The sequence below is a fragment of the Rhamphochromis sp. 'chilingali' genome (assembly GCF_963969265.1).
Source record: "Rhamphochromis sp. 'chilingali' genome assembly, chromosome: 13".
In the NCBI taxonomy this organism is placed as follows: domain Eukaryota; kingdom Metazoa; phylum Chordata; class Actinopteri; order Cichliformes; family Cichlidae; genus Rhamphochromis; species Rhamphochromis sp. 'chilingali'.
The window spans coordinates 26404720-26419229 of record NC_137940.1 but is presented as its reverse complement, the minus strand read 5'-3'; the positions used below and the strand labels follow the sequence as shown (position 1 = coordinate 26419229).

Sequence of the window (14510 nt, the reverse complement as noted above, 5' to 3'; positions counted from 1 at the left end):
ATCTCTGTTTATGATGAGAATTGAACAGGAAAATGCAAAAATTTAAGAGTCAATAAGTTTAATTTCACAAAGTAGACTTCACTCTGCTTTGTGCATTAAATAAGAATGTAACAGCGCTTTGTGTAAAAAAAAAAGAAAGAAAAGTTTTTACTGTTGAACTCGGTCTAAATTTATAACAAATCTGTTACACCAAGCAAACATCCTGAATTGGCTTTTGGCATATTGTAGATTTTTCGTCATTAATATGATATAAAGATTTTAGTTGGAAAGCAAAATCGCCGTGAGTCTCTTTTGTTTGTATGCAATTTGTCATTTATTTCAAATTTTACAAACCAGTTTATGGCACAAAACAGTTTCTACACATTCAATTATTTAATTAATTCATGATATAGAGTTAAAGGAATTTAAACACAGCAAGTTATGTCAAAAAATGACAGAAATGTGATAAATATATCAATAATCTGAAATTTGATTTGATTATAAAACTTAAACATTTGCTTTAACAACACATTATATTTCTGTAACATATATTAACTCCTGGTCTTGCAAATTGGACTGTAGTCACATGAATACTTATATTCATGTGCTTTTGTTGGAGAAATGATTGAATGCGTCTGTCCCGCTGACCAACTTTGTTGCATGAAACTTCCTTGGACGATCAGGATCCTAAGAAACAGAAGTAAAATAAGTAAGTAAAACAGTAAAACAGAAAAATACAAGAGGAAACTCTGATTCTTTCAAAACAGGGAAAAACGTCGGCCTTACCTCTGTGGGGTAAGCACAGGTGGGAACGTAACGGATCACAAACCCACAGCGTCTCTTTTGTGATGTGTTGGCATCACTTGCATGCACAAGGAGTCCATCATGAATCTATATGTTAAAGAAACAAAAGGTCATTCATTCAACATACAATGTCTTTATCCTCATTTACAGCCTTTTAAGTTAAGAATAAAACCGAACTCACAGACATCTGTCCAGCTAACAGAGGGCATAACACAGCTTCCTCCACCTGCACCAGCTCCTCTGGGATCTCCTGGTTCACTGACAGCATGTTCCCAGGGCGGAGGGCTTGGCGATGGGGCAACATGCCTGAGCAGTGGCTGCCTACAGGAGGCAAAGCTCAACACTGTGAGTAAGACTGCTGATTTTAGAAAGCACATTTTATAGCAAGTTGTATAAAAGAAAAACAAAACACTAAAGCAGATGAAATACCTGGGATAACCCGCAGGGCACCGTTTTCTTTTAGTGAGTCATCCAAAGCAAGCCACACAGAAAGAACAGGGCCGCCAGTGATACCCCAGTACCTGAACAAACAATTAGAGTTAGGCATAGGAAAGCAAAACAAACACGTGTTTGCTTCTTTGTCTGTTGAGTAAAATTTACCTCATGTCCTGATGCCAGGCCACGTATGGAAGTTCATCTTTTTCAGCGTGCCCATTGCTTTGGGCAATTGTTTCCTCCTTGGCTGGTTTGACCGATGCTGGGTATTTGCAGATGAAGCGGGAATCCAGCAGGATCACATCTGGGCCCAAGACGGCTGTGATCACTTGCAGGATGTGAGGGTGCTTGGTCAGGTTCATCACCCATGGATACTGGAGGTGAGCATTGTGAAGGCTGTACTGCGTGTACTCAGTACCTGGATATATGTATAAACATAACACAGCTTTCCTTAGAAAAAACAGGGCAAAATTTAGTCTACTAGTTTTAATTACTTTTATGCATATTCGTACTTTTAGAAGATAAATTCAACTCATTAATGATCTGTTGCTACTTTTTCCTCAACTGTCTTTTCTGCACTAGCATTGTCTTGTTACCCATCTCTCTTCATCGCTGTGTGCTACTTACCAAATTCCATCTCCAACTTAGAAAAGACATCTCTTGCTTCCCTCAGCTCTGTCTCATTCAGCACAGGCAGTGCCGAGAGGAAGCCCTGCTGGTTGTAGCTCTCTCGCAGTTTCTCTGTGGATGCAGTCATCTCTGCAGGACTTGTCTCACAGACGATGGCTAAGGCTTTTTCAGAATTTATAATGTAGAAGCTGTTTGTTGAGGTGGTATTTAAGGGGTAGAGAAGATATAGAAAAGTTGGTAAGGCAAAACAGTTCCTGTTTTCCTTCGTGTTTTCAGCGACATAAAAATAAAAAAGTCCTGCCCACTTGCCATGATGGGTGAAAATAAACCATATAAACAATGTTTGTTCTGTGGACTAAAGCAAATTAAGAAAACACCCTACAGAGATGCAAAACTGACTTATTTTTCTGGAGTGGCAAAACCACAGTAAAAAACAAGTAAAATAAGAAATGTATAACTTGGTGAAATGTGGAGAATATACCACAGGGAATACAGCTGTTATTATTAACCATAACTGCTGGAGTAAATGTGTTAATAGCATCACACCTGTGCACTGTTCAGTCTTCAGTTGGTGTCTCTCCAAGTCTGGATCCTGGATGCTCTCCAATGCTTCTGCTGCACAGATTTATATAGTGTACAACCCACCTTCCAAGGACCTCCTCTCTGTGTCATCGTAAAACGTCTTTGATTTGAAATTGTGCCACACAATGATTGTCACATTCCATCCTTTTGAGGTCAATGAATACCAGAGCAGTGAACGATTTTACCATCAGGAAAAAGAAATTGTATCTTAAAGGTGTGACATGTTGTGAAACAAAAACCTTTCAAGCAACATGAATTCATTGACTAAATGCCCTCGCTCATCACAACCTTTTGTTCAACACGTTCTTTTCCTTGTCAGGAATTTACAGAATGAGGAACCGATGAGAAAAAGACATACTTCATATTGTGCATAATGATGGTGTGAAGATGTTTTATTTTTCTCTGTCCTTTCCTATTATATCAGTGGTGCTGTGTAAAAGTTTTGAACCAAGCCTCTTCCGTCCTTAAACAATAGGTAAAAATCCATGAAAGACTTGAGACAAGATTTCAAGAATACATCTGGTGCTTCAGTTAAACCATCTGCTCTTCACTGAAGCCTCATCAGAAATGGTCTCTGTGAAGGGTGGCTGTCAAGAAGCTATTCATAATGAAGGGAAAGAGGGAGAAAAGGGTAAGATATCCCGAATTATATAAGAACTGGACTGACAGCTATGCCCATATGTAAACTTCTGAGCACATCTGTGGGCAGCAGGTCAAGATAGACGTAAAACAGTGAGTTTCTACAGCAATCTGTAACACACGGTGAAGGCTCCGTCATGGTTTGGGGCTGCATTTCAGCCACTGGTGTTTGGGCTCTTGTCCAGATTGATGTCAGTACCTCTTTTGATCCACCGTAAAACACCATCTGGAAAGCACCTGGTTGCGAACGGCTTAATTATTCACCATGGCAAAAAATCCCAAACATAGTGCCAATGCAATAAAAGCATAACCTTGTAACCATAACCATAACTTGTGTCATTATATTTCAATGATAAAAGCTGATAAAAAGACCAAACTAGAGTCAAGGTCTTGTGGGAAAATTAATAACAATATATTTTATTCATAAACTGGAAAACAGGGATAAATGAGCAGCGTAGAAGCAACCCATCAGTTTGAGGATGCAGATCGGTTTCAGTGTGACAAAGAGCAGCTTCCACAGTGACTTCCTTCTATCACTTTGGTGCTGACAAGCAATTGTCCTTTTAAATATATCTGTGAAAATCAATTAATCAGTGACCAAATAAACGTAACGACCCTTTAATACAAAGACAGGCAACCTTTCACAGTCTGTTACAAAAACCTAGAAGTATGCAGTGGAAAATCTTGTTTAGGAAAACCCCTCCAGTCACTCTTTCTGGTTTCAGTGACGACAAAGACCACTTAGCAGTAAAAACGTGCAGCAGCCCTAACTGCTTCCTTCAGACTGCAAAGATATTAATCTCTGAGGAAAAAAACCCACTCAACCTTCCTTGTACAACTTTCTGAAATTGCAAATAGGTTTGATGGTTCAGTGCAATGCGTCCACTGAAGAACCACATAAACGGCACAGCTGTGTTGGTATTCTGAATCAATGCGAATACATGTATTAAAATTGATCATCAAATCATGCTTTATTTTATAATGTTTACTAATTGGCTAATAACTGCTTTGTATATTAGCCAATTAGTATCTATGAACATTACACAGATAGCTTAATAAAGCCACAACTGTCATTTATGAATCCATATGAGAATAAATAATTTGTAATGCATATATAAGCATTATTATGATGACTAGTATGACGCTAAACCTTATGTTAATAACATAACATAACACCTTGTCTGTGTTTGTGAGATGTCAGGAATGATCATTGATCAGTAAAAGCATGAATGTACTACAAAACCACCAACACCATGGTATATGCAATATATGCCATTTAAACAATCTTTAATTACACAAACTAATAAAAATATAATTGTTAGTGATATTAATTATCTGTATCTTTAATTAAACATTATAGATATTAAATGACCTTTTACAAAAAAGGGTTACACAAAAGTGTTGCAATGAAGTGAAAGATTCAAAAGGCAACTTAAATATGTTAATCCTAATAAAAGCATATTTACACTTTATCGGAAACATGAAACGATGCAAGTGTGATGAACTACACTCATAAATCATGCCTGATTTTGACTAAACTATCTATACAGGCACATCTTCAATCAATATCAGTCCCGCATTGCTAAATTATTAAGTTATAAGTTAAGTTATGTGGGTAAGTGATCGAGTTAGCACAGCTGAAAACTGTCATGTTAAGTAACAACGTCATTATAGTTTCAAAATATTCCTTAAAAATAAAAGAAAGAACCTTCTTCTGAAACTTGTCTGGTTATGTTTGTTCTAAGTGATGATGTCATATGTACAGCAGTGTGTAGATACTTCCTTTCACAAACCAGCACATTCGTGCACAAACAGTGAAGCTGTCAGCTGAGGATCTGTGAGGTGTTTGTTTAGCTCAAACTACAGTTTTTGGTTCACTCATCTTCTCGCTCAGTTCTGGTCTCCTACTTCTCTTTCTGTTCTTTTTGTTTCAGTTTCTCTTCGGCTGTGAAGGGAATATTTCATAAGGTTGTTCTTTTTACACTATAAGGAAACTTCAAACTTGCAGCAGTGAGAGTTATGTACACACTGGCAAATGTTTGTGCTGAAGTGCTTAAAAAATTACATGAAGAGTTTTACTTTGTCTAATGATGCTTTTCCAGACGAGACTTAGTACTCAAGATCCTTTGCGAGCTGCTGACACATTTAGTGAGTCTGATGTTACCAGGCACTCATTTTCTGTAAACATGGCTCACTTTCCCTCTAAGTGTCACACTGACTCTTTGTCCCTGTTTGGGTGCTTTGGGCAGAGTGGGTGGTGCTGTTTCCTTTTCTCTCCATTTTGTGGTCTCTTGTCGCCCCCTAGCAGCTGCTGCTCATTATTACAGCGGTGGATGAGCACAGGGTTTTTGTTTTCAGACGTCTTCTGTAACAGCAGCCTCTGCAGCATCTGTTTGTCCGACCGCTCCCGTCTGAAGTCATCCTCATATATCTTAAGCTGATGAGAAAAACACACGAGATTCCAGTGACAAACACATCTTTAAGACATTCAGGTCGAAGCTGAAAGGGGTTTAATCCGTATATTGTTTTATTTGGAGCAGCTGTGGATTAATCATATATGCCTACTACAATATGTTTAAACATATTACATAAATAAAAATATGGCATTAAAGTCTCTAGTTTGACACTATAAGCCAAAAGAAATAACCAGTCACTGCATGAATTTTCTGTTTGTTCACATTTATTTTGCAAGGTTTGCATCAAGATCAGAAAGCAGGCAGGTTTCATAATCTTTGCTTAAGGGATTTAAGTATGAATGTGGGTGTGTTCGCCTGTGTGAGTGTGTACTCTTGTGCATAGACAAAAACACTACCTGTTCTTGCAGTAGTGCCACCTGTTGGCGCATCTCCTCTCTCTTCTTCCTCAGCCTTCGGTTCTCCTGCAGCGTGTGCTTGTGGTCGTTGTGCTCTGTCTGATATTCTGCCTCATATATCTCAGTCTGCTGACACAAGACAAAAACACGGCAGCGAGCCATCGTTAAAGCCGTATTTTGCAATCTGCGGACGCTTATTATTATGAATGTCTGCGCGGCACAGAGCCACCACTTGGTGGTGCCGTTCACCGCTTCATTGAAGTCTCTTTCAGCATTAAGCAAATCTTTCCCTGGCAACAGTGAGTCGACATCAATTCTGCTCTCCTCTCATTAGAAACAGACACATTTCTGGAAGCTGTGCAGAAGAGAGCAGCCCACCTGACATCTCAGTGCCTCCAGCTGCTCTTTTAAATCATGCACTTCTTGCTTGGAGTTTTCCAGCACTCCCAGTGGGGAACTGCTGGCCTGGCCTTTTCGCTGATACTCAGCCTCTGGGCTGGTAGAAGCTGGGAAAAAGGAGGGTGAAGGGTTTTGTGCAGAGCCGCAAGACAGGTCAGGATGACTTCCGGGGCCCAGAGCTGGACCTCGCATCACAGTAGTAAAGCTTCCCTTTGATGGAAAAAAAAAAAGACAAAGAGATGATCATACAACTGAAAAAAAGAAAAGAAAATGCACAATGCGATCAGGTACAGGTGAGACCCTCTGACAGGAGCAATACCGGTTTGGCAGGTGTGAAGTCTCTCCCTGGGTGGTGCAACCTGCTCTCCAGCAGCCTGATATATTCTTGCAGCTCTTGGTTCTTCTTTAGCTCCTGCATCAATGCTTGCTCATAGTACTCCTTTGCACTCTGCAATCCCAAATATAGCAATAAATATCACACATGCAAACCACATCTATTATCGATGGCTATTTAAAACAGCTGCAAGATAACTGTTTAGGAATCCCCTCGTCTACGACACCCACTTCTCAGTATATAAGCAAATGCCCGGAATAAGTTGTGCGGTGGTGGTGTGTTAGCGCTTGCATTTACCTGCTGATGTTCAACTTTGAGGAGCAGTCTGTTGTTTAGCTGTTTGATTGCGCTGTTCTCCAGCTCCAAAGCCTCCAGCCTGTGCTGTAGACGCAGCGTGGCACTGCGGTACACCTGGTCCCAGTCCTCGTTCAGCTTCATCAGCTGTGACACATCATCATGACCATCATCATCACACAACAGTCATTACTGCCAAGGCCTCCACTGCAGTAATCAATAGCTTCGTTCATTTAATCTTTACTGCCGTCACTCTGTCTGTCGTCACAACAATGCTGGCATCACAAACTGAAGCCGGGCACTTCATTCTTACTCTAAATGCATTAGTTACCCCCCCCCCTCGGTTTCCTTTTTTTTATTAAGAAGCAACTAATTAAAATCAGGAAGCTCTGGTTGTATAATAGTGAAAAATTGAACTCAAATGATGGTTCTTCACAGCTTTGCAGCAATTTTCACACAACACCCACAGTTCTCCTCTGGTTTTCAGAGAGAACTAAATGTAATTGCCAACATCAGCAATAAAATGCGGGCCAGTGGAGAATATGTGCCGGTTTTAATGCGATGCTGTACCTCCTTGTTGACTCTGCGGAGCTCAGTGTTCTTGTTGAGCAGCAGCAGCTTTTCCTGGTCAGTCGAGGTGACTGTCAGACTCTCTGTGATCAGAGTCACCTGCTCCTCTGTGGACAGCAGCCTGTCAGCCACGGGACTCTCCTCCTGCACCCTGCACACCGACACACAGATGCTGTTTACACATGCATACATACCAGAGGAGGATATGGAGTTTGCCTTAAATAAAATCACGATCAAGAACATCAGAAAAGGATTTCCATTAATAAGCCAGCACATGTACACTTAAAAAAAAGTCAAGGTACTTTTGAACGCCCACTCCCGTAGAGTGCACTTACAGGGAATCGAATAGGAGCCATTATGCACACCCACGCACACGCACACACACACACACACACACACACACACACACACACACACACACACACACACAAATGCATAGTCACATTATGTACTCAAAATACTCAGGCACACACACACAGAGCGATGTTCTTCTCAGTGTCTCTCCTGGCATATCAAAGTTTGTTTACTATCCGATGTATCTGCGCATTGATAGCCCATGGAAACAACGTGGGTGATGATCCCTGGAAAATGCACTTTTCTATTGAACTGCACGCAGGAACGAAAAATATTTGCAAGGTCTAATTAGTCAAACTAGCTTCCTTTCTACCAGCTCTGATAGGAGCTCTACTTAAAAAGAAACAGCTAAGCAGTCAAAAGGGGGAGAAGAAGCCCGAGGGTGGGGAGGTGGGGTATCTGCTCACAGAGGAACACACAAAACAGTGAACGCAGGCCACAGGGCTTCTTAACACAAAAATACTGCCGCAACCTCACAGAGCTAAGTACTACAAAGAATAACAATTTGCGATCATACCTCATTCCCCTCAAGGCTAAACTCCTCCGCAAACACATGCTTTCATCCACTTATGTTCAGTGTCCTGCTATGTGAAAATCTGTGTTACACAATTTCAGAAAGCAGCAAGGCAATAGCCACAAATAGGAACATGGAAGTCTAAACATGAGCAAAATGGCACAATGGGTTAACTTTTGAAGCTATTACTATTATTACTATTGCTACAAAGACTCTTTTTATATATAAATGTGATGTAATCTGTTAAAATAAATAAATCTAACCATACATCCATTTTCTTCCATTATCCATTTCAGGGTTGCTGAAGCTAGTGCTGTGCAATACTGCACACATGGTATCAATCTGATACCAAGTAAATACAGGGCCAGTGTTGCTGATACAGTACTGATACCTGTGAAGACGGCGTATGCAGGAGAGAGCAGTGTAGTTCTCTTCTCGTGTCTAGTCTGTTCCTTGGTTTCGTCTCTGCCTTGTCATCAGTGCCTCTTGTTTTCGTCTGTCTCCGAGTTTTGTTATCCTTTATCTCCCTGGTCATGTCCCCGTGTTTGTCTGATTTCCCTCTGCTTTCATGTTTATTCATCTGTGGTCCAGTACTATGTGAAATTCATGTGTCTCGGTCTTGATCGAGTGTGCTGTTTCCTGTTTTACTTTGGTAGCCTCCTGCCTGTGTACTGTCTCCCTTTGTTCTTTGCCGTGTTCTCCCTCATGATGTATGAGTTTACATCCATGCGTACATCCCTACAGTAGTTTAGTTAGTCGTTGTTTTTTAAGTGTTGAGTAAAGCTATGATTTTTACTTTACTTTTGTCTTCCTAGTTCTGCATTTGGGTGACAGAAACTGGGATTTCTGGAGATTTTGGTGATCTGGAATGCAAATGTACCTTTCTCTAAAGCACTTTGGGTTGGCTTCTCTTGTTTAAAGCTGTAAATCTGCTATAGGCCATAAATAACATGTGTTATGTTTGTGGTATATTTCTTTTAATTTCCAAAAAATGATTATCTGGTTCGATCTGCCCACCTCTAGCTGAAGCCTATCTCAGCTGTCAGAGGTTGAGAGGGCGTAGTCAGGGCTGATAGAGATAGGACAGTGGGAATCCCCCCAAACCTGGCTACCAGGAAGTCAAAGTACATGTAAAAAGGCCCCAGCTACCAGATTCAAACCCTACTTGGACCTACTACTAACCTTTATTTAAATAGATAACTTTGCTGTCAGGTAAATCAGCTTCTCTAATGGGACTATACATTCTGTGTCCTCTCGTGATTATAGGAACAGTATTAAGGGAAGTTTTTTTTTTTTTTTATTATTTTCATTCTATGTCCAGTGTTACTAATTTTGGGCACCAGCAACATTTTAGTTTAGCTTAGCAACGACAAAACAAACCTCAAAAGTTCCTCCAAATACACCAGTGCCCTGTATAACCTCTCTTAGTAACCAAAGTTCATTTAAAAACTATGCTTTTCTAAGAACTGCTGAAAGCTCTGGATAACAAAATAAATGTTGTTAACAACACTCAGAACAGTGACTTTTCCCTTGTTCTCTGAAAAGGTGATATTTTCAAAAAACATTGAGGAAATTCTGCAAAAGTTCCTTTGGTACGTTTAAAATGCTCAAAGCCTGTTCTGAGATTTGAAACGGTTATTATACAAAAAGCAAGTGTATCCATGGTTAAAACTGCTTGTCTAATTTTACACTGTGCCATCTGTCATATTTCTGGGCTCAACGAGAGCACAAAGGGCTTTAGCACAGACTGTTTATGGTCACTAATAGGGAAATCAGCTACAATGAACCCTCTGCTCTGCAGTTTGGGAGGTGCAGTATGAGGGCAGAAGCTGTAAAGAAACACAATGAAATGAAACAGAGCCTAACTTTAGTGGCCACTGCGGCATTAAATACAAATGCACCCATGTCAAAAACCCTGTCTTGGCAAGCTAACACTGTGTATTCAGCCATCCCACTGAAGCAACTATGCTCCATGTCTCCCTGATATAGAGCTTTTTCTCTTCCAGCTTTGACAGTCGATACACACTCCGTGACCCAGTTTCACTAAGTTTTCAATCATATGCCATCTCGGAAGGACACCAAAATGCTACTGCCTTCTGCGGCAATATGGTAATTTACTGTCATGGCATATAATAAAGAGGTAGACAGAAAAAAATCTTTCCTTCTTGCTGGTAACCCTGACAAATATCACTCTACTTGTGCGTGGGGTGGCCACAGTTAAAGCCCCACAGGAGGAGGCGGACGAGGCTGATTTTAAGACTCATCATATGGGTAAATACTGTGATAAAGTGTACCCACCCCCCATTGAGAAGAAAGAATATTAGTCACACGCATATGTTTTATATGTACCATGAAATAAGTGTAAGAAACATAAAAGACACTTAAATGATACTTTTTTAAAGTTTGATTTCTTGACATTAAGCAAGAAATGACATTTTGGTGGTATTTCTATTTAAACCAAGTCTTGCGAAACAGTGAACTGAAGCCTACGTTTTTTTGGTGATCTCATGGGAAACTCCGCAGTTACTCTTTATTCCTCCTCTCGCTGAGGGGAACTTCCTCGTAAAACTACACAAATATCTTTAAAAACATGTCACTTAAAAGGTTTTTATCTACAATGGGACTTTGAGTCTTTTTAAAGCATTTCTAAAATTTATTGTATACCTCGGGGTCTGAAACTATGTACTTTTTTTAGGTGGACAGAAACTCAGCACCCCTTGGACACTATAGGTAGCCATCTATGCAATCCTGCCTACATAAATCTTACCATGAGTGGATTTGAGGCTGTGATTGATAAGATAAGATAAGATAAGATAACCTTTATTAGTCCCACATGTGGGAAATTTGTTGATTATGATTTACCGCATATTTTCCTGTTTTTGTTTCTATTTCATAAGTAGAAATACACACACACGCACTCACACACACTTACACACTCACCATAACTCTTCTTCAGCTGATTTGGGTTCCTGTTGGCTCTGAGGAAGGCTGCTGTCACTTTTAGGTGAAGCATCTTTCTGTCCTCCTGTTGGTTCTCCTTCTGCTGCTGAAGATGATAACGAGGAGGAAGATGACAAAGACAGCAGATCTCCATCCATTATAAATCGAATATGTAAATCGTCATGAAGTCCTCAAACTAGTTGTTCTTCATACAGCCTCCCCGGCGCGTGTGGTGGAAAGTAAATACTGTCGTCTAGTATTGATACGTAGTGAAAAGAGGAAGTAGCCGAGACCATGAGCCACATGATGCAACGAATAGGAAGTGACAAGCTGTTCCAGCTCTTTGCTGAGGAGGGTCTGTCCCACCGTACTTTAGCTGTTGAAAGTATTGTAACCCCCCACATGTGACCACACATTATTCAAATGTTTTCTCAGTTGGCCTTTTTGGTTTAGATCATTTGGAGAATTTGGGAAACTCCAGTTAGTGTCGATTGTGTGAGTCTGTGCATGTGGGTCAGTGTTGGGGACTGCGTGCCCGTTAGCTGAGCTGTTTCTGAATAAGCAATTCAGAAAAGAGCTAATAGGTGAGGAGCTGAATAGATATGCATAATTTATGCATGATTATGTATTGTAGGACATGTAATTGATAATAATGGTAATGCATACATTTATTCATAACGCATAATGACAGAGTCAGGCTGATTGCATTCACCAGTCTGCTCATTACTGGGACTGAGGGAAATTGGCTGCAACAGGTTAATTAGTAAATCACAAGTTCATCCAAGGGACAATCAAGTAAATGAAAGGATTTTTGTTAATTATGTTCCTCTTAGTCAGGCTAAGCTGTCTTTTATTAACACTAAGGAAATTAATTTGACAACCTAGTTTGCTACACACTGTTTCCCATCATGTCCGAGAGATTCGAGGCCAGTCGTGGTAAAAAAATGAATTCCTGAGAAACATTTTACGTACATACCAAACTGCAAATATAGTATTTTAGCATTTTAAGCATTCAAAGGTCAATGGAAATAAATCTCCTGATCTTTTACCGTTAACTCATTAACTGATGACTACTTCCCAACTTCCTTTTTCCTTGTGACCAATAAATATTTTGTAACCACAAGAACAGTAGTGGCTCAAAGAGAGGCAGTTTCAGACTGTTTGTGTGACATTTTGGTCAAAGGCAATAAATCTCAGCAGCAACTTTTTGGCTAGAATGGGTCCCCCAAACATTTCATACACACACACCGTGGTTCAGTATGAAAACTGTAAACTACTCTTTAAGATAATTTGGATACATTTAGATGAGTCTGTGCTTGAATAACTGCACAGCTCGTGGGATTCTCACTCAGTGTTTGTTTAGAGCTAGATATAGAGATATATATATACACATACAACACATGCCAGATCTGTGCCAGCTTGCTCGAGGATTCTGACTATAGTGTCTGACCCGTTTGTACACAGATTGCCTTCCTGTCCACACGGTAAGTTATTTCCTTGTAAAGCATGACTTTATAGCTGATGGTTAAGGTCTGGGCGCCTGATAACTCTTTAATGTTTTTAATACCTTTTCAAATGTCAATTTCCGGTCTCATTAGTACTCATTTCAACTCATTTCAAAAAACAGAAAAAAGTTTAACACGGGACCCAACCACTTTGCGTCACCAGTAGTTATTTTGGCCATTGTCACTCGAATGTTGTGGCTGTAGACCGCTGATAGCCGTTTCCATGGTGAATACCCCATAACTTCTGTGGCATTTTTTATTGTTGCACTTAAAAAAAATACCAAAACCAGGAAACAGGAAATAACACTTCATACATCACAAGTTATTGTTCAACATTTTACTGTTACAAACATCTGTCTTTGTATATGTCGCAGTAAGTAATTCTGTTTAGCTGACTTTACGTTTAGTGACTATGCTGACATGAACCTAAACTATTGTTTCATTCCTAAACCTTTTAAACTACTTGTCTTAGTGTTACTTTGGTTTTAGTCATTACACGTGTAACTCAACCTAAGTATGGACCGGAATACTTAATTGTGTGATATGACCAAAATCTCATATCCCGATATAAGACATCTATCGTCCTGATAACGATATAAATCACAAAAATTTTACATTTTCTGTACATTCTGAGAATCGCGGGCAGCTCGACTTGCGTAAAGTGTTTCCAGCTGGGCGTCGTGTATCTGGAGTCGAGTGTTTTAACCAAAGCATGAAACTATACATTTTTAGACATAAGTTGTAACGGCCGCCGTTTTCTTTGTGAGTATTTATTACACGGCGTGCTGCGGGGAAAAGCCTGTTCTAACGTTTGAATCTAAGGTTTATTTTTTAGCACCTGGCAGCTCTTTTTTGCTTCTCATCCGTAAGTACTCTGCATACTCTTTTACATGATTACGTTTATTTTGAAAAGTCTCAACAGGATCTTGAGCTTTATTGTGAAAGGTTTATGTGGAAGATAAACAAGCGGACACGCGATAGATTTTGGTAGCCCGACTGGAAAAATTTGCAAGCCCTGTGTTACAGGCATGGCCCTTTAAGGATGAAGCCTGATGGGAAATGTATTCGGGATGTGTGTAGCGGGACTGCCTGGTGTGTGTGTGTGTGAAGAGAGAGAGCGGAGATGGGGAAAAAGTAACGGTTAGCTACAGAAGAGACGACAAGAAAATAAATAAAAGGAATATAATAACTCCCTCGACAGCCAGAGTTGTGTCGGCGATGCTCGCTGTGAGTAAACTGTTTCAGCCCACTGTACGCGGTGTTCGTGCCTTAGAGAAGAAATAAAGTTCGGTGAAGCAGTTTCCTACGCCTCCTTCGATCTTTTTGCTAGCGGAGTTGACCTGTATAGTAAGCTGTTGCCGGTGTTGTGCCAAAAAGTGATTGTCTGCCAAAAAGTGATTTCCGGTATTTGCCAAAAATTGATTGCTTGTATTTAAACTGCTATAAGTAACTTGTTGGGCTATAATATATGAAACAGATGTCAAATGCACCCCTCATGGATTACATATAGTCATCTTGAGCCACAAACAACATCCGTGTAACAAGGTAGAAGCCACAATCAGTTTTTGGCAGTGACTTTTATATAACCTTTATTTTTGCAGTTAAAAACAATCTCATTAACATTAAAAATGTCTTTCTATATATAACCCCTTTGTAAACCCTGTTCACCGAAGTCTATTTACGAACATACGTAAAGATATTACACATAAAAAAAATACA

At 40.0% G+C, this 14510-nt stretch overlaps 2 protein-coding genes across 2 annotated transcripts; both read right to left on the bottom strand.

Annotated features, from left to right (window-relative positions):
* Positions 1-352: 352 nt before the first annotated feature.
* On the bottom strand, positions 353-2444 carry LOC308409092 (L-threonyl-[L-threonyl-carrier protein] 4-chlorinase). Its single transcript, XM_080901622.1, has 7 exons — positions 2395-2444; positions 1846-2036; positions 1384-1636; positions 1213-1304; positions 965-1104; positions 766-870; positions 353-666 (listed from the first exon to the last, which is right to left on the bottom strand). Exons 2-7 carry the CDS (start codon positions 1973-1975, stop codon positions 580-582), a joined length of 807 nt encoding a protein of 268 aa, XP_080757748.1. The 5' UTR covers positions 1976-2036; positions 2395-2444; the 3' UTR covers positions 353-579.
* A 2002-nt stretch (positions 2445-4446) lies between these two features.
* Positions 4447-11514, bottom strand: LOC308409094 (uncharacterized protein). The gene is made up of 7 exons (XM_080901623.1): positions 11287-11514; positions 7479-7629; positions 6912-7055; positions 6600-6728; positions 6260-6490; positions 5882-6007; positions 4447-5506 (listed from the first exon to the last, which is right to left on the bottom strand). The coding sequence occupies exons 1-7, from the start codon at positions 11442-11444 to the stop codon at positions 5279-5281; spliced, it is 1167 nt and encodes a 388-aa protein (XP_080757749.1). The 5' UTR covers positions 11445-11514; the 3' UTR covers positions 4447-5278.
* Positions 11515-14510: the final 2996 nt, after the last annotated feature.

Bases quoted from the DNA above. Each gene is read 5' to 3' on its own strand.
- LOC308409092 (XM_080901622.1), bottom strand. From the start codon at position 1,975: ATGACTGCATCCACAGAGAAACTGCGAGAGAGCTACAACCAGCAGGGC. The intron at 1,105-1,212 runs GTATTTCATCTG...TGCCTCCTGTAG, and splicing joins TGCCCTGCGGGTTATCCCAG to GCAGCCACTGCTCAGGCATG. The intron at 871-964 runs GTGAGTTCGGTT...TTTAACATATAG, and splicing joins TGTTAGCTGGACAGATGTCT to ATTCATGATGGACTCCTTGT.
- LOC308409094 (XM_080901623.1), bottom strand. From the start codon at position 11,444: ATGGATGGAGATCTGCTGTCTTTGTCATCTTCCTCCTCGTTATCATCT. The intron at 7,630-11,286 runs GTGAGTGTGTAA...GTCGGTGTGCAG, and splicing joins TCAGCTGAAGAAGAGTTATG to GGTGCAGGAGGAGAGTCCCG. The intron at 6,729-6,911 runs GTAAATGCAAGC...TTGGGATTGCAG, and splicing joins TCAAAGTTGAACATCAGCAG to AGTGCAAAGGAGTACTATGA.